Source organism: Mizuhopecten yessoensis, unplaced genomic scaffold (genome assembly GCF_002113885.1).
Source record: "Mizuhopecten yessoensis strain PY_sf001 unplaced genomic scaffold, ASM211388v2 scaffold675, whole genome shotgun sequence".
NCBI classification, from domain to species: domain Eukaryota; kingdom Metazoa; phylum Mollusca; class Bivalvia; order Pectinida; family Pectinidae; genus Mizuhopecten; species Mizuhopecten yessoensis.
In genome coordinates, this window is record NW_018403665.1 from 13989 (window position 1) to 35018 (window position 21030).

Consider the following 21030-nt stretch of genomic DNA (forward strand, 5'->3'; position numbering starts at 1 on the left):
CGTAACAAGTGTCTCCTTGTACTCCCGACAGTGTGACACAGCTACACTGCAACAGGTGTCTCTTTGTACTCCCCACTGTGTAACACAGCTACACCGTAACAAGTGTCTCCTTGTACTCCCCACTATGTGATGCAGCTACAGAGTAACAGGGGTCTCCTTGTACTCCAGACTGTGTGGTACAGCTACACTGTAACAGGTGGCTCTTTGTACTCTCCACTGTGTAACACAGCTGCTCTGTAACAGGTGTCTGTTTGTATTCCCGACTTAGATACAGTAACAGTTGTCTCCTTGTACTCCCCACTGTGTGAGGCAGCTACAGAGTAACAGGTGTCTCCTTGTCCTCCCGACTCTGTAACACAGCTACACTGTAACAAATGTCTTTTTGTACTACCCACTGTGTAACACAGCTCCTCTGTAACAAGTGTCTCCTTGTACTCCCAACTGTGGGACACAGCAACACTGTAACAGGTGTCTTCTTGTACTCCAGACTGTGTGACGGCTATACTGTAACAGGTGTCTCCTTGTACCCCCGACTCTGTAACACAGCTACACTGTAACAGGTGACTCCTTGTACTCCAGACTGTGTGGTACAGCTACACTGTAACAGGTGGCTCTTTGTACTCTCCACTGTGTAACACAGCTACTCTGTAACAGGTGTCTGTTTGTATTCCCGACTTAGATACAGCTACACTGTAACAGGTGGCTCTTTGTACTCTCCACTGTGTAACACAGCTACACTGTAACAAATGTCTCCTTGTACTCTCAACTGTGTGACACAGCAACACTGTAACAGGTGTCTTCTTGTACTCAAGACTGTGTGACAGCTACACAGTAACAGGTGTCTCCTTGTACTACCAACTGTGTAGCACAGCTACACTGTAACAGGTGTCTCTTTGTACCCTCCACTGTGTAACACAGCTACTCTGTAACAAGTGTCTCCTCCAGACTGTGTGACACCGCTACACTGTTACAGGTGTCTCCTTGTACTCAAGACTGTGTGACAGCGACACTGTAACAGGTGTCTCCTTGTGCTCCAGACTGTGTGATACAGCTACACTGCAACAGGTGTCTCTTTGTACTCCCCACTGTGTAACACAGCTACTCTGTAACAGGTTTCTGTTTGTATTCCCGACTTAGATACAGTAACAGTTGTCTCCTTGTACTCCCAACTGTATAACACAGCTACACTGTAACAAGTGTCTCCTTGTACTCCCAACTGTATAACACAGCTACACTGTAACAAATGTCTTTTTGTACTACCCACTGTGTAACACAGCTACGCTGTAACAAGTGTCTCCTTGTACTACAGACTGCGTGATACAGCTACTCTGTAACAATTGTCTCCTTGTACTCCAGACTGTGTGAAACAGCTACACTGTAACAGGGGTCTCCTTGTACTCCAGACTCTGTAACACAGCTACACTGTAACAGGTGTCTCGTTGTACTCCAGTATCTGTGACCCAGCTACACTGTAACAGGTGACTCCTTGTACTCCCAACTGTGTGATACAGCTTCACTGTAACAAGTGTCTCCTTGTACTACAGACTGCGTGATACAGCTACTCTGTAACAATTGTCTCCTTGTACTCCAGACTGTGTGATGCAGCTACAGAGAAACAGGTGTCTCCTTGTACCCCCGACTCTGTAACACAGCTACACTGTAACAGGTAACTCCTTGTACTCCCCACTGTGTAACACAGCTACACTATAATAAGTGTCTCCTTGTACTCCCTAGTGTGTGACATGGCTACACTGTAACAAGTGTCTCCTTGTACTCCCGACAGTTTGACACAGCTACACTGTAACAGGTGTCTCTTTGTACCCTCCACTGTGTAACACAGCTACTCGGTAACAGGTGTCTGTTTGTATTCCCGACTTAGATACAGCTGTCTCCTTGTACTCCAGACTCTGTAACACAGCTACACTGTAACAAATGTCTCCTTGTACTCCCACTGTGTGACAGCTACACTGTAACAAGTGTCTTTTTGTACTACCCACTGTGTAACACAGCTACGCTGTAACAAGTGTCTCCTTGTACTACAGACTGTGTGATACAGCTACACTGCAACAGGTGTCTCTTTGTACTCCCCACTGTGTAACACAGCTACTCTGTAACAAGTGTCACCTTGTACTCCAGACTGTGTGATGCAGCTACAGAGAAACAGGTGTCTCCTTGTACCCCCGACAGTGTGACCCAGCTACACTGTAACAAGTGTCTTTTTGTACTACCCACTGTGTAACACAGCTCCTCTGTAACAAGTGTCTCCTTGTTCTCCAGACTGTGTGATACAGCTACTCCAGCTACAGAGTAACAGGTGTCTCCTTGTCCTCCCGACTCTGTAACACAGCTACACTGTAACAGGGGTCTCCTTGTACTCCAGACTGTGTGGTACAGCTACACTGTAACAGGTGGCTCTTTGTACTCTCCACTGTGTAACACAGCTACACTGTAACAGGGGTCTCCTTGTACTCCAGACTGTGTGGTACAGCTACACTGTAACAGGTGGCTCTTTGTACTCTCCACTGTGTAACACAGCTGCTCTGTAACAGGTGTCTGTTTGTATGCCCGGCTTAGATACAGCTACACTGTAACAGGTGTCTCTTTGTACCCTCCACTGTGTAACACAGCTACTCCTTGTACTCCCAACTGTATAACACAGCTACACTGTAACAAGTGTCTTTTTGTACTACCCACTGTGTAACACAGCTCCTCTGTAACAAGTGTCTCCTTGTACTACAGACTGTGTGATACAGCTACACTGTTACAGGTGTCTCCTTGTACTCAAGACTGTGTGACAGCGACACTGTAACAGGTGTCTCCTTGTTCTCCTGTAATTCAAGGTTCTCCTTGTACTCCCCCCTGTGTGATGCAGCTACAGAGTAACAGGGGTCTCCTTGTACTCCCAACTGTGTGATACAGCTTCACTGTAACAAGTGTCTCCTTGTACTACAGACTGCGTGATACAGCTACTCTGTAACAAGTGTCTCCTTGTACTCCCCAGTGTGTGACACAGCTACACTGTAACAAGTGTCTTTTTGTACTACCCACTGTGTAACACAGCTCCTCTGTAACAAGTGTCTCCTTGTACTACAGACTGCGTGATACAGCTACTCTGTAACAAGGGTCTCCTTGTACTCCAGACTGTGTGAAACAGCTACACTGTTACAGGTGTCTCTTTGTACTCTCCACTGTGTAACACAGCTGCTCTGTAACAGGTGTCTGTTTGTATTCCCGACTTAGATACAGCTGTCTCCTTGTACTCCAGACTCTGTAACACAGCTACACTGTAACAGGTAACTCCTTGTACTCCCCACTGTGTAACACAGCTACTCTGTAACAAGTGTCACCTTGTACTCCAGACTGTGTGATACAGCTACTCCAGCTACAGAGTAACAGGTGTCTCCTTGTGCTCCAGACTGTGTGATACAGCTACTCCAGCTACAGAGTAACAGGTGTCTCCTTGTCCTTCCGACGATGTAACACAGCAACACTGTAACAGGTGTCTTCTTGTACTCCAGACTGTGTGACGGCTATACTGTAACAGGTGTCTCCTTGTACTCCAGCCTGTGTGATACAGCTACTCTGTAACAGGTGCCTGTTTGTATTCCCGACTTAGATACAGCTACACTGTAACAGGTGGCTCTTTGTACTCTCCACTGTGTAACACAGCTACTCGGTAACAGGTGTCTGTTTGTATTCCCGACTTAGATACAGTAACAGTTGTCTCCTTGTACTCCCCACTGTGTGGCACAGCTACACTGTAACAGGTGTCTCTTTGTACCCTCCACTGTGTAACACAGCTACTCCTTGTACTCCCAACTGTATAACACAGCTACACTGTAACAAGTGTCTCCTTGTACTCCCCACTATGTGATGCAGCTACAGAGTAACAGGGGTCTCCTTGTACTCCCAACTGTGGGACACAGCAACACTGTAACAGGTGTCTTCTTGTACTCAAGACTGTGTGACAGCGACACTGTAACAGGTGTCTCCTTGTGCTCCAGACTGTGTGATACAGCTACACTGTAACAGGTGTCTCTTTGTACTCTCCACTGTGTAACACAGCTACTCTGTAACAGGTGTCTGTTTGTATTCCCGACTTAGATACAGCTACACTGTAACAGGTGTCTCCTTGTACTCCAGACTGTGTGATACAGCTACTCTGTAACAAGTGTCTCCTTGTACTCCAGACTGTGTGATACAGCTACTCTGTAACAGGTGTCTCCTTGTTCTCCTGTAATTCAAGGTCACAGGAGTTGAATAAGTTAAATTTCAAACAATATTTTCAGATGAATTATAATCCATACTATCTCTAAAACTATAAAAGTTGAGTTTTCTAATAAGTGACATCGACTTACATTTGGAGTAAAGGTATTTGTAAACATCTTGATATGATCTCTTCTAACAAACAGTGATACCTACAGTCGGGATATATGGCCTGTTTCTTGCTTGGATGAAGGGCTATTAATTTGTTGAAATAAAAAACAGAGTAACCAAGAGGTCTCCAGTCTTGATAGTTTGTTTGAAGCATGCTTGGATAAAGGACTATCAAGTTTGTCCAATTAAATGACCTGAGGGCCTGTAACTAACTATTTCAGCTTTAATTGTCATAATTTCATGTATTTTTCAGCAAACTTCCATGCGTCACCATTGGGTCCACAGACGTCGCCAGGAGGGCAAATGTAAACAGTGTGGAAAGGTATAATAGAGAAACTCATCTTATAACAGTCTTCACATACTGCCTGTCTTCATAGAATATTTATGAATGCAAACATCAGGAAGATACTTGTTTATGACTTCAAACTTCTTATTAGATAAAGATCTATTTACAATTTTCTTACTAACTCATTGTTATTTCTTTTTTAGTCATTCCAACAGCGATTCGCTTTCCAAAGCAAAGTAAGTGCCTTCTAATTTTATTTAATTTTATGTTGAACCTTTACCTTGTGATTGTGCTACATAAACATAAGTTTAATTATTGATGTTCATGAAATCCACTTAAGAATTTTTTATCTCACCTGGCCCGAATGCAAGTAGCATGCTTTGATAATGGGCTACCAAGTTTGTTCAAATGAATGACCTTGACATATATTCAAGGTCACATGGGTCAAATATGTTCAAAATCTTTAAATGACTTCTTCTGAATAACCAAAAGGCCCAAGTTGATGATATTTGGCCAGTATTATGCTGGGATGAAGCACTACCCATGCTGGGGTAAAGGCCTACTAAGTTTGTTCTAATTAATGACCTTGACCTATATTTAAGGTTACAAGTGTGAAATTAATACCAGGTGATCGATGCTGGCCCATTGGGCCTCTTGTTTTGTGTATAGATCTTTCTGGGATCCCCTGACAACCAGTCAACAATTAAGTGAATCCCCTGACAACCAGTCAGCAATTAAGTGAATCCCCTGACAACCAGTAAGCAATTAAGTGATTCCCCTGACAACCAGTCAGCAATTAAGTGAATCCTCTGACAATCAGTCAGCCAGTTAGTGATTCCCCTGACAACCAGTAAGCAATTAAGTGATTCCCCTGACAACCAGTCAGCAATTAAGTGAATCCTCTGACAACCAGTCAGCAATTAAGTGATTCCCCTGGCAACCAGTCAACCATTAAGTGAATCCCCTCACAACCAGTCAATCATTAAGTGATTCCCCTGACAACAAGTAGGCCATTAAGTGAACCCCCTGACAACCAGTCTGATATTTAGTGATTACCCTGACAACCAGTCAGCAATCAAGTGAATCCCCTAACAACCAGTCAGCCATTTAGTAAATCCCCCGACAACCAGTCAGCCATTAAGTGATTTCCCAACCAGCAAGTCAACTATTACGTGATTCTCCTGACAACAAGTCAGCCATAAAGTGGATCGCCCGACAACCAGTCGGCCATTTAGTAAATTCAACGACAACCAGTCAGTAGTTCAGTGAATCCCCTGACAAACAGTCAGCAATTAAGTGATTCCCCTTACAACCAGTCAGCCATTAAATTTATCCCCTGACAACCAGTCAGCCTGTTAGTGATTCCCCTGACAACCAGTCAGCCATTAAGTGATTCCCCTGACAACCAGTCAACAATTAAGTGAATATCCTGACAACCAGTCAGCCATTAAGTAAATCTCTTGACAACCAGTCAACCATTAAGTGAATCCCCTGACAACCAGTCAGCAATTCAGTTAAATCCCTGACAACCAGTCAGCCATTTAATGAATCCCCTGACAACCAGTCAGCAATTAAGTTTATCCCCTGACAACCAGTCAGCCAGTTAGTGATTCCCCTGACAACCAGTCAGCCATTAAGTTTATCCCCTGACAACCAGTCAGCCAGTAAGTGATTCCCCTGACAACCAGTCAACAATTAAGTGAATATCCTGACAACCAGTCAGCCATTAAGTAAATCTCTTGACAACCAGTCAACCATTAAGTGAATCCCCTGACAAACAGTCAGCAATTAAGTGATTCCCCTGACAAACAGTCAGCCATTAAGTGAATCCCCTGACAACCAGTCAGCCAGTTAGTGATTCCCCTGACAACCAGTCAGCCATTAAGTGATTCCCCTGACAACCAGTCAGCAATTAAGTGAATCCCCTGACAACCAGTCAGCAATTAAGTTAAATCCCTGACAACTAGTCAGCCATTTAATGAATCCCCTCACAACCAGTCAGCAGTTAAGTTTATCCCCTGACAACCAGTCAGCCAGTTAGTGATTCCCCTGATAACCAGTCAGCCATTAAGTGATTCCCCTGACAACCAGTCAGCCATTAAGTTTATCCCCTGACAACCAGTCAGCCAGTTAGTGAATCCCCTGACGACCAGCCAGCCATTAAGTGATTCCCCTGACTACCAGTCAGCCATTAAGTGAATCTCCTGACAACCACCCAGATATTAAGTGAATCCCCCGACAATTAGTCAGCTATTGAGTGAATCCCCCGACAACCAGTCAGCTATTAAGTGAATTATCTGACAACCAGTCCACCATTAATTGAATTCCCTGACAATCAGTCAGAAGTTAAGTGAATTCTCTGACAACAAGCCAGCCATTCAGTTAATTCCCTGACAATCAGTCAGCAGTTAAGTGATTCCCCTGACAACCAGTCAGCACTTAAGTGAATTTCCTGACAACCAGTCAGCCATTCAGTGAAATCCCTCACAATCAGTCAGCAGTTAAATGAATCTCCTGACAACCAGTCAGCCATTAAATGAATTCCCTCACAATCATTCAGCAGCTAAGTGAATCTCCTGACAACCAGTCAGCCATTAAGTGCATTCCCTCACAATCACTCAGCAGCTAAGTGAATCTCCTGACAACCAGTCAGCCATTAAGTGAATTCCCCCTCACAAAGCAGCTAAGTGAATCTCCTGACAACCAGCCAGCCATTCAGTTTGTGGGATTGTTTGTACTGGTATCTGCAGATAACTGGCCAGGTCAAGGTTGAGGTGAAAACAGACCATTTTCAATTTAAGTAGTTTACTGGAACAATGATACAATGTTGATAATGGACATTTTATGAATGATTTTGTTAATAAAGGTAACACATATGGGTTTATCTGACATCTGAGATTGCACTTCTTTATTGTGTGAATAGAAACATCATAAACCCATCTTTAAAGACACTTATACCTACAATTCAAACACACATGAGCGGTGGTGCTTTTATTTCGGTAATTAAATTTGTCTTAACAATTCCTTTTTTTTTTTTTAAAAGCCATGGACAAATGTGATTTACTCTTTATTTTGGATGGTATTTAGAGATTTACAAACTAGACGGTGATCATAAAGATACACAATTACAATGTTTAGAGTACAATTACAACTTTGACGATACTAAAGAAAGGTTTTAAATTAAAATATGCTTAAAGAATTTAAGCATTTCATCAGGTCAGTGGTTTGAGTGTACATGCATCTAACCAGGTCAGTGTTTCAAGATTACGTGAGTACACATATCTAACCAGGTCAGTGTTTAGAGAGTACATATATCTTACCAGGTCAGTGTTTCGAGAGTACATGAGTACACATATCTAACCAAGTTAGTGTTTAGAGATTACATGAGTACACATATCTAACCAGGTTAGTGTTTAGAGAGTACATAAGTACACATATCTAACCAGGTTAGTGTTTAGAGAGTACAGGTATTTGACCTGGTAAATGTTAAGATAGTACAAGTATTTAACCAGGTCAGTGTTAAGAGAGTACATGTATCTAACCAGGTTAGTGTTCAGAGAGTACATGAGTACACATATCTAACCAAGTTAGTGTTTAGAGATTACATGAGTACACATATCTAACCAGGTTAGTGTTTAGAGAATACAAAAGTACACATATCTAACCAGGTTAGTGTTTAGAGAGTACAGGTATTTGACCTGGTAAATGTTAAGATAGTACAAGTATTTAACCAGGTCAGTGTTAAGAGAGTACATGTATCTAACCAGGTTAGTGTTCAGAGGGTACGTGAGTACACATATCTAACCAGGTTAGAGTCTAGAGAGTACATGAGTACATATATATCTAACCAGGTTAGTGTTTAGACAGTACATGAGTACACATATCTCACCAAGTTAGTGTTTAGAGAGGACATGAGTACAAAAATATAACCAGATAAGTGTTTAGAGATTACAGGTATTTAACCAGGTCAGTGTTTAGGGAGTACAGGTATTTCACTAGTCCAGTGTTTAGAGACTACAGGTATTTAACCACCAGTCCAGTGTTTAGAGACTACAGGTATTTAACCAGGTCATTGTTTAGAGAGTACAAGTATTTGACCAGGTAAGTGTTTAGAGACTACAGGTATTTAACCATGTTAGTGTTTAGAGACTACATGTATTTAACTAGTCCAGTGTTTAGAGACTACAGGTATTTAACCAGGTAAGTGTTTAGAGACTACAGGCATTTAACTAGTCCAGTGTTTAGAGACTACAGGTATTTGACCAGTCCAGTGTTTAGAGACTATAGGCATTTAACTAGTCCAGTGTTTTGAAACTACAGGTATTTGACCAGTCCAGGGTTTAGAGACTACAGGTTTTTAACCAGTCCAGTGTTTAGAGACTACAGATATTTAACCAATCCAGTGTTTAGAGACTATGGGTATTTAACCAGGTAACTGTTTAGAGACTACAGGTATTTAACCAGGTCAGTGTTTAGGGAGTACAGGTATTTGACCAGTCCAGGGTCTAGAGACTACGGGTTTTTAACCAGTCCAGTGTTTAGAGACTACGGGTATTTAACCAGGTAAGTGTTTAGAGACTACAGGTATTTAACCAGGTCAGTGTTAAGGGAGTACGGGTATTTAACCAGTCCAGTGTTTAGAGACTACAGGTATTTAACCAGGTCAGTGTTTAGAGACTACAGGTATTTAACCAATCCAGTGTTTAGAGACTACAGGCATTTAACTAGTCAAGTGTTTAGAGACTACAGGTATTTAACCAGTCCAGTGTTTAGAGACTACAGGTATTTAACCAGTCCAGTGTTTAAAGACTACAGGTATTAACCAGTCCAGTGTTTAGAGACTACAGGTATTTAACCAGGTCAGTGTTAAGGGAGTACGGGTATTTAACCAGTCCAGTGTTTAGAGACTACAGGAATTTAACCAGTCCAGTGTTTAGAGGCTACAGGTATTTAACCAATCCAGTGTTTAGAGACTACAGGCATTTAACCAGTCCAGTGTTTAGAGACTACAGGTATTTAACCAATCCAGTGTTTAGAGACTACAGGTATTTAACCAGTCCAGTGTTTAGAGACTACAGGCATTTAACCAGTCCAGTGTTTAGAGACTACGGGTATTTAACCAATCCAGTGTTTAGAGACTACAGGTATTTAACCAGTCCAGTATTTCGAGACTACAGATATTTAACCAGGTAAGTGTTTAGACAATAAACATATATATCGAGGTTAGCATTTAAAGAGGACACGTATCTAACCAGGTCATTATGAAGAAGATTAATTTACATTCCAGGAAATAATTGCCATCAGCTGTTCGTGGTGTAAAGCAGCGTACCACAACAAAGTCTCCTGCTTTATGATGCAGCAGATAGAGGAGCAGTGCTCCCTTGGGCCCCATCAGGCTCTCATCGTACCCCCATCTTGGATCATCAAATTGCCAAAGAAAGTAAGTGTATTACTTGTGGTCAATATGACCTTTCATCTGTTTGGTGTAGGGATCTGTTTGGTGTAGAGATCTGTTTTCTGTAGAGATCTGTTTCTTTAGAGATATGTATGGTGTAGATATCTGTATGGTGTAGAGATCTGTTTTGTGTAGAGATCTGTTTGTGTAGATAGCTGTATGGTGTAGAGATCGGTATGGTGTAGAGATCTGTTTGTGTAGATAGCTGTATGGTGTAGAGATCTGTATGGTGTAGAGATCTATTTAGTGTAGAGATCTGTTTGGTGTAGAGATCTGTTTGGTGTTGAGATCTGTATAGTGTAGAGATCTGTTTGGTATAGAGATCTGTTTGGTGTAGAGATATGTATGGTATAGAGATCTGTATGGTATAGAGATCTGTTTGAGATCTGTTTGGTGTGGAGATCTGTTTGGTGTAGAGATCTGTATGGTATAGAGATCTGTTTGGTGTAGAGATCTGTTTGGTGTAGAGATCTGTTTGGTGTAGGGATCTGTATGGTATAGAGATCTGTTTGGTGTAGAGATCTGTTTGGTATAGAGATATGTATGGTATAGAGATCTGTATGGTATAGAGATCTGTGTGGTGTAGAGATCTGTATGGTGTAGAGATCTGTTTGGTGTAGAGATCTGTTTGTGTAGAAAGCTGTATGGTGTAGAGATCTGTATGGTGTATAGATCTATTTAGTGTAGAGATCTGTTTGGTGTAGAGATCTGTTTGGTAAAGAGATCTGTTTGGTGTAGGGATCTGTATGGTATAGAGATCTGTTTGGTGTAGAGATATGTATGGTAAAGAGATCTGTTTGGTTTAGAGATCTGTTTGGTGTAGAGATCTGTATGGTATAGAGATCTGTTTGGTATAGAGATCTGTATGGTATAGAGATCGGTTTGGTATAGAAATATGTTTGGTGTAGAGATCTGTTTGGTGTAGAGATCTGTTTGGTATAGAGATCTGTATGGTATAGAGATCTGTATGGTGTAGATATCTGTTTGGTGTAGAGATCTGTATGGTATAGAGATCTGTATGGTATAGAGATCTGTTTGGTGTAGAGATCTGTATGGTATAGAGATCTGTATGGTATAGAGATCTGTTTGGTGTAGAGATCTGTATGGTATAGAGATCTGTATGGTATAGAGATCTGTTTGGTGTAGAGATCTGTATGGTATAGAGATCTGTATGGTATAGAGATCTGTTTGGTGTAGAGATCTGTATGGTATAGAGATCTGTATGGTATAGAGATCTGTTTGGTGTAGAGATCTGTATGGTATAGAGATCTGTATGGTATAGAGATCTGTTTGGTGTAGAGATCTGTATGGTATAGAGATCTGTATGGTATAGAGATCTGTTTGGTGTAGAGATCTGTATGGTATAGAGATCTGTATGGTATAGAGATCTGTTTGGTGTATAGATCTGTATGGTATAGAGATCTGTATGGTATAGAGATCTGTTTGGTGTAGAGATCTGTATGGTATAGAGATCTGTATGGTATAGAGATCTGTTTGGTGTAGAGATCTGTATGGTATAGAGATCTGTATGGTATAGAGATCTGTTTGGTGTAGAGATCTGTATGGTATAGAGATCTGTATGGTATAGAGATCTGTTTGGTGTAGAGATCTGTATGGTATAGAGATCTGTATGGTGTATAGATCTGTTTGGTGTATAGATCTGTTTGGTGTAGAGATCTGTTTGGTATAGAGATCTGTTTGGTATAGAGATCTGTTTGGTGGTGAGATCTGTTTGGTATAGAGATCTGTTTGGTATAGAGATCTGTATGGTATAGAGATCTGTATGGTATAGAGATCTGTATGGTGTAGAGATCTGTATGGTGTAGAGATCTGTATGGTATAGAGATCTGTTTGGTGTAGAGATCTGTATGGTATAGAGATCTGTTTGGTATAGTGATCTGTATGGTGTAAAGATCTGTTTCGTGTAGAGATCTGTATGGTGTAGAGATCTGTATGGTATAGAGATCTGTTTGGTGTAGAGATCTGTATGGTAAAGAGATATGTATGGTATAGAGATCTGTTTGGTGTAGAGATCTGTATGGTATAGAGATCTGTTTGGTGTAGAGATCTGTTTGGTATAGAGATCTGTATGGTATAGAGATCTGTATGATATAGAGATCTGTATGGTATAGAGATCTGTTTGCCTGTTTTGTAACATGGTTGTGTTAAAGCTATGAATGTATAGACCTATACAACTAACTCAATGTTAACAAAGTGTACTTCACAGAAATCATTATGAAACTAGTATAACAAAAATTACTGCATTAGTAAGTCTAGGCATTTTATTCTATTAGGATAGGAATTAGTTTGGTTCAGAAACCAATTTAGTTGTTCTTCTTTGATTACTTTGTTATTTTTTTCAATATTTTAGGTCACCTTAGATGAAGTGTCAGTTGATTTATTGCGATTGTCGTTTTTCAGACATTGTCAGCCATCAGTTGTGATTAAGTATAGGGATATAACACTTTGGGGTATATTTTGCTTATTTTCAGTGTGAAAGCATTCAAACTTGGTTGGAATTATCATCAAGTGATTGCAGTATGATTTAATATGAAATGAAATTTCATTAATTATTACCATAACTTAAGTATTCATAAACAATACCTACACCATCTTTGTAGCTCCAAAACAAACGATTCCAATATACCGCCCTCCCTACTGTCACCTGACCCATATCTCGATGACAGAGCCAGAGTGATCTCCCATCCTCAAACGGGCATGGAGTGCTATGTTTTTCCCCAAATAAATATTTCTTCTCTAAAATATCAGCACAGACTACATTGTTCACACATAAAAATGTTAATTAGTTTGAGTAGTACAAAGACCATATCAGATAGTTATACCAGACCGGATACTTATAAAACATACCAACCTCAGCCTGCTCCCTATTCAGCATTATGTTACAGAATCCTAGCCCTCGGATGATAACACAATCTCTCCCAGTAACCTAGCCTTCGGATGATAACACAATCTCACCCAGAATCCAACCCCGCGGATGATAACACAATCTCACCCAGAATCCTAGCCCTCGGATGATAACACAATCTCACCCAGAAACCTAGCCCTCGGATGATAACACAATCTCACCCAGAATCCTAGCCCTTGGATGATAACACAATCTCACCCAGCAACAGGTTATACATAGTATTTCTCCCTTTCACCAATATATTGCGGGAATATGATATTCAATTATGTCTGTTCTTTTTTAATGTTCAAAGCATGGCCATTCGATAAAAATCAGATGCAGGTGACTTTAAAGCTTTATTCCGACTGTTTTATCAACTGAAGAGGATACCTTCTTTTTTGATATACATCAGGAAAAAGAATTGATGTTTCTTGAATGAAATTGTTTCTCTTGTGTTTAAAAAAATATCTTACCCTAGCGGACACTATAGATGAAACAAGAAATGTGAAATGTAAACTAGAATGTGTCCTTACCTATCATCCAGGTGTCAATTTACCTGGCAGCTTCCTCTCCCATAAGCCTCTTTGGTAATGTCACCATGGGAATGAATGGAAATCTACCAGGTTATGTTTCAGAAGCATAAAGTCTTCAAATTGTGGTTGTAATGTGTACCAGATAAGTGTTGAGTGATTGTGTGGGTGTTGTATGTGTTGTGTTTGTACCGAGTACCACCAGACTCGTGATTGTGTGTTGTATGTGTTGTGTTTGTACTGAGTACCACCAGACGTGTGATTGTGTGTTGTATGTGTTGTGTTTGTACTGAGTACCACCAGACGTGTGATTGTGTGTTGTATGTGTTGTGTTTGTACTGAGTACCACCAGACTTGTGATTGTGTGTTGTATGTGTTGTGTTTGTACTGAGTTCCACCAGACTTGTGATTGTGTGTTGTATGTGTTGTGTTTGTACCGAGTACCACCAGACTTGTGATTGTGTGTTATATGTGTTGTGTTTGTACCGAGTAGCACCAGACTTGTGATTGTGTGTTGTATATATATGTGTTGTGTTTATACTGAGTACCACCAGACGTGTTATATGTTGAAAATAGATTATTGTTACTTGTCTTATGTTTGTTTTGTTGATCAAATGCATGTAAGACAGCAACTAGAATGAAAACTTTGTGTCAGGGTTTACTTGTTGTAGATTATTTATGCTAATATTCCTGGCTGGTATTGATCTTGTAGTAAGTGTTGATGGCGTGGTAGGCTGTCTCAGTAACCATGCATATATATTGTAGTGAGACCTCGTTAGTCCAGTCATTTGGGTTCTGAATAACATTTAGAGTCAGGATTTTTTTGGATTTATGTGATGAGAACAATCTCTTAAAAATAAATCTGTCAATGAATATATGCTAGAGGATATTGTCCCTGTTTTGTCCAGACTTCAATCAATAAAGTTAGCAAAAGTGGTCTCACATATACTATAACAAGTTACTGAGGGTTTATACTGACAACTCACTGTAACAACTCACGGTCAAAACCCTATGACCAGCCACAACAACCCACTATAACAACCCTCTAACAAACCAACCATAGCAACCCACTATAACAACCCACTATAACAAACCAACCATAACAACCCACAATAACAACCCTCTGACAACCCAACCATAACAACCCACAACAACATCCCTCTGACAACCCAACCACAACAACCCACTTTAACAACCTCTGACAAACCAACCATAACAACCAAATATAACAACCCTCTAACAAACCCACCATAACAACCCACTATAACAACCCACTATACCAAACCAACCATAACAACCCACTATAACAAACCAACTATAACAACCCACTATAACACCCCTCTGACAAACCAACCATAACAACCCACAATAACAACCCTCCGACAAACAAACCACAACAACCCACTATAACAACCCTCTGACAAACCAACCACAACAACCCACTATAAAATCCCTCTGACGAACCCACTGTAACAACCCTCTGACAACCGCATTATAACAACCCTCTGCCAAACCAACCACAACAACCCACTATGACAACCCTCTGACAAACCAACCATAACAACCAAATATAACAACCCTCTAACAAACCCACCATAACAACCCACTATAACAACCCACTATAACAAACCAACCATAACAACCCACAATAACAACCCTCTGACAAACCAACCCCAACAACCCACTTTAACAACCTCTGACAAACCAACCATAACAACCCACTATAACAACCCTCTGACAAAAGAGCCTCAACAACCCACTATGACAAACCAACCATAACAACGCGCAATAACAACCCTCTGACAAACCAACCATAACAACCCACTATAAAAACACTCTGGCAAACGAACCATTACAAACCACTAAAACAACCTCTGGCAAACCAACCACAACAACCCACTTTAACAACCTCTGACAAACCAACCATAACACCCCACTATAACAACCCACTATACCAAACCAACCATAACACCCCACTATAACAAACCAACTATAACAACCCACTATAACACCCCTCTGACAAACCAACCATAACAACCCCCTATAACAATTTCTGACAAACTAACCATAACAACCCACTATAACAAACCAACTATAACAACCCACTATAACAACCCTCTAACAAACCAACCATAGCAAACCACTATAACAACCCACTATAACAAACCAACCACAACAACCCACTTTAACAACCTCTGACAAACCAACCATAACAACCCACTATAACAACCCACTATGACAAACCAACCACAACAACCCACTATAACATCCCTCTGACGAACCCACTATAGCAACCCTCTGACAAACCCATTATAACAACCCTCTGACAAACCAACCATAACAACCCCCTATAACAATTTCTGACAAACTAACCATAACAACCCACTAAAACAACCTCTGACAAACAAACCAAAACAACCCTATAACAAACCAACCATAACAACCCACTATAACAACCCTCTGACAAACCAGCCACAACAACCCACTATGACAAACCAACCACGACAACCCACTATAACAACCTCTGACAAACTAACCATAACAACCCCCTATGACAAACCAACCATAACACCCCACTATAACACCCTCTGACAAACTAACCATGACAACCCACTATAACAAACCAACCACAACAACCCACTATAACTACCTCTGACAAACTAACCATAACAACCCTCTGACAAACCAACCATAACAACCAAATATAACGACCCTCTGCCAAACCAGCCACAACAACCTACTATAACAACCCTCTGACAAACTTACCACAACAACCCACTATAACTACCTCTGACAAACTAACCATAACAACCCACTATGACAAACCACTCACGACAACCCACTATAACAACACTCTGACAAACCACCCATAATAACCCCCTATAACAACCCCCTGACTGACAAACCCATTATAACACCCCTCTGAAAAACCAACCATAACAACCCACTATACAACCCTCTGACAAACTAACTATAACAACCCACTATGACAAAGCAACCATAACAACCCACTATAGAAACACTTTGACAAACGAACCATTACAAAACCCTATGACCAGCCACAACAACCCACTATCACAACCCTCTGCCAAACAAACCACAACAACCCACTATAACAACCTCTGACAAACCAACCATAACAACCCACTATAACAACCCTCTGACAAACTAACCATAACAACCCACTATGACAAACCAACCATAACAACCCACTATAACAACCTCTGACAAACTAACCATTACAACCCACTTTAACAAACCAACCACGACAACCCACTATAACAACCCTCTGACAAACCACCCATAATAACCCACTATAACAACCCCCTGACTGACAAACCCATTATAACAACCCTCTGACAAACCAACCATAACAACCCACTATAGAAACACTTTGACAAACGAACCATTACAAACCACTAAAACAACCTCTGACAAACCAACCACAACAACCCACTTTAACAACCCTCTGACAAACCAACCATAACAACCAAATATAACAACCCTCTGACAAACAAACCACAAAAACCCACTATAACAACCCTCTGACAAAAGAGCCTCAACAACCCACTATGACAAACCAACCATAACAACCCACTATAACAACCTCTGACAAACTAACCATAACAACCCACTATAACAAACCAACCATAACAACCCACTATAACAACACTCTGACAAACCAGCCACAACAACCCACTATGACAAACCAACCATAGCAACCCACTTACACACCTATACAACTCATATTTAACCCATTGACACAGTTTCTGTGGTATTTGTGTACTGTATAATGGCACAGCTACTGCCCATGATCACTAGCCCTCCCCCACTGGGTCGCGGGTTCCTGAGGCAGTTGCCATGTACTTGCTGGATGTTGGTGGTTTTTATGCAGGTACTCAGGTTTTCCTCCACAACTTAAACCTGGCTCATCCTTAAATAACCAAACCCAACCAAACCAATTAATAGATTATGTATTGTGAATATTTGTATGGATATATTAATGAGTGAATGTATCAATGGGTGACTGTATTAAGGGGTGTTATAAACAGTAGTATAATAGTGTAATACCTTTCGTTTTGAATTTCAGGGTTCTTTCAAATCATCTTTACGAAAGAAAAGGAGATCTTCTGTGAAGAAAAAGAAAAACAAAGATGACAATCGCCATTTTATCATAAAACCAATCCCTTCACCACTCCTGAAGCCTTTACTAGTGTTTATCAACCCAAAGAGTGGTGGCAATCAAGGGGCAAAACTCATGCACAAGTTTAACTGGTGGCTCAACCCCCGCCAAGTGTTTGACTTAACCCAGGGAGGACCAAAGCCTGGGTATGTAGGTTTTCTTGTGTAGAAAGACCAAAGAATGACCAAATTTGGAGTTAGTTTTCTTTAATTGTTGTGTTTGGAATAGAGAAAAATTATATCTTATCAACAAAACCTATTGATACAGATAGGCAGCAAATAATACAACAACATTATTTCACTGTTCTGAAGGTCATCTGAATTATTTAACTGTACTGAAGGTCATCTGAATTATTTAACTGTACTGAAGGTCATCTGAATTATTTCACTGTAGTTAAGGTCATCTGAATTAATTAACTGTACTTAAGGTCATCTGAATTATTTAACTGTACTGAAGGTCATCTGAATTATTTAACTGTACTGAAGGTCATCTGAATTATTTAACTGTACTTAAGGTCATCTGAATTATTTAACTGTATTTAAGGTCATCTTAATTATTTAACTGCACTTAAGGTCATATGAATTATTTATCTGCACTTAAGGTCATCTGAATTATGTAACTGTACTTGAAGCTCACTTATAGATTTCACTGTACCTGAAGTCCATTGAAGTATTTTATTGTAAATATATATTTGAAGCATATCTGTGAAGAACTTAATCGTAATCGTGGGGTCTGTATATCTCCATTTTGTTGCAGACTTGACCTGTATAAAAAAGTGCCTAACCTTCGGATTCTGGCGTGTGGTGGAGATGGCACAGTGGGTTGGATCTTATCTGTGATAGATAGCTTGGGGCTGGACCCCCCACCACCAGTGGCCATCATGCCCTTGGGGACGGGGAATGACCTGTCCCGCACTCTCAACTGGGGTGGGGTATGTATATATAGATACCACCAGTATCCCAAATTCTTAACTGGGGTAGGATCACCTAGTCCGGCTGTTCATTCATCTATCCATGATACACAACTCTTCCTTAACCATTTTGTGTGATATTTTTGTTACTTGGCACAGAAAAAATGCATCATATATACATGTGCATAAAGAATGGAATTTGTGATTTGACTTTTTTTCCTGGAGAAACATTGTATGGCCCTTGAAAGTTTAAATTTCTGCTCCATAAGCCTTGTAAGTGAAAGTCTTCCTTAATTGTTCCTAGGATTTTTTTGCAACTTCACAAAGTGAACGCAAATCATATGTAGATGTGCATAAAAAAAAGAACTAGCTATTGGACAACTATCCCTGGAGTTATGACCCTTGCTACTTTAAATTTCTGCTCCTGGTAAGCATAACTCCTCCTAAGCTGTGTGTTTCCTTGCTTTGTGACCCGACACAACTAAGGGACCTCATATGTAGATGTGTATGAAATGTTAGTTGGGTTGTTTTGTTACTTTATTCATATGTAGATGTGTATGAAATGTTGGTTGGGTTGTTTTGTTGCTTCATTCATATGTAGATATGTATGATATGTTGGTTGGGTTGTTTTGTTACTTTATTCATATGTATATGTGTATGAAATGTTGGTTGGGTTGTTTTGTTACATCATTCATATGTAGATGTGTATGAAATGTTGGTTGTGTTGTTTTGTTACTCATTCATATGTAGATGTGTATGAAATGTTAGTTGGGTTGTTTTGTTACTTTATTCATATGTTGATGTGTATGAAATGTTGGTTGGGTTGTTTTGTTCCTTCATTCATATGTAGATATGTATGAAATGTTGGTTGGCTTGGTTTGTTACTTCATTCATATGTAGCTATGTATGAAATGTTGGTTGGCTTGGTTTGTTACTTCATTCATATGTAGCTATGTATGAAATGTTGGTTGGCTTGGTTTGTTACTTCATTCATATGTAGATGTGCATGAAATGTTGGTTGGGTTGTTTTGTTACTTTATTCATATGTAGATGTGTATGAAATGTTAGTTGGGTTGTTTTGTTACTTTATTCATATGTTGATGTGTATGAAATGTTGGTTGGGTTGTTTTGTTACATCATTCATATGTAGATGTGTATGAAATGTTGGTTTGGTTGTTTTGTTACTTCATTCATAGATGTGTATGAAATGTTGGTTGGCTTGTTTTGTTACTTCATTCTTATGTAGATGTGTATGAAATGTTGGGTGGCTTGTTTTGTTACTTCATTCATATGTAGATATGTATGATATGTTGGTTGGGTTGTTTTGTTACTTCATTCGTATGGAGGTGTGTATGATATGTTGGTTGGGTTGTTTTGTTACTTTATTCATATGTAGATGTGTATGAAATGTTGGTTGGCTTGTTTTGTTACTTCATTCATATGTAGATATTATTATTATACGCCCTACAAACAGAGTGAATATTTAGATAAGATAATACAGGGTATACCTTTGTGAGCTCATTAACGGTTTCTCTAGTTAGTAAAGTTGTGTTTTTCACACCTTTGTTTATGATATATTGGATTTGTTAACTTGTATGTTTGACATAAGATTAAATATTAGTAAATGTGTGTGCATTACAAATAATATCAGTTAACTTGTATGATTGACCTATAAGATTTGTAAGTAATCTCATGTGTATCTAAGCATGTGTTTCCTCTATGATCAGAAGATATTGTTATTGTATAGGGGTATGCAGATGAACCTATCACAAAAGTCCTAAGTCATGTGGAGGAGGGACAACTCGTACAACTTGACCGGTGGAATGTGGATGTGCGGCCAAATGAGGAAGCGGAGATTGATGGAGAGGAGGTAGTGATAGATCATCAGGGTGTCACAGACCAGCTTCCTCTCAAAATATTCAACAACTACTTCAGTCTAGGTGCTGATGCCCAAGTAGCCTTGGAGTTCCACGAGTCACGAGGTACGGTTTACACCCAGTTCTTCTATTGATCATACTGTTATCAAATAGTGTCTGTCTTTCACTAACATATTGGATAATATTGGTGCTATGTTGCTAAACTGTATAACAAATATATAAATATTGGTACTATGTTGCCAAACTGTATAACAAATATATAAATGTTGGTACTTTGTTGCTAAACTGTATAACAAATATATCAATATTGGTGCTTTGTTGCTAAACTGTATAACAAATATATAAATATTGGTACTATGTTGCTAAACTGTATAACAAATAAATAAATATTGGTACTTTGTTGCTAAACTGTATAACAAATAAATCAATATTGGTACTTTGTTGCTAAACTATATAACAAATAAATAAATATTGGTACTTTGTTGCTAAACTGTATAACAAATATAT

At 39.8% G+C, this 21030-nt stretch overlaps 1 protein-coding gene across 3 annotated transcripts in view; it reads left to right on the forward strand.

Moving 5' to 3' along the window:
• Window positions 1-21030, forward strand: part of LOC110451942 (diacylglycerol kinase zeta-like) — a 79416-nt gene that overhangs the window by 12528 nt on the left and 45858 nt on the right. For all 3 annotated transcript variants that reach the window (XM_021500179.1, XM_021500194.1, XM_021500188.1), the window contains exons 4-9: window positions 4631-4699; window positions 4867-4899; window positions 9951-10103; window positions 17644-17882; window positions 18493-18667; window positions 20394-20628. In XM_021500179.1, the coding sequence (XP_021355854.1) occupies window positions 4631-4699; window positions 4867-4899; window positions 9951-10103; window positions 17644-17882; window positions 18493-18667; window positions 20394-20628 (904 nt within the window). The remainder of the gene's footprint in view (window positions 1-4630; window positions 4700-4866; window positions 4900-9950; window positions 10104-17643; window positions 17883-18492; window positions 18668-20393; window positions 20629-21030) is intronic.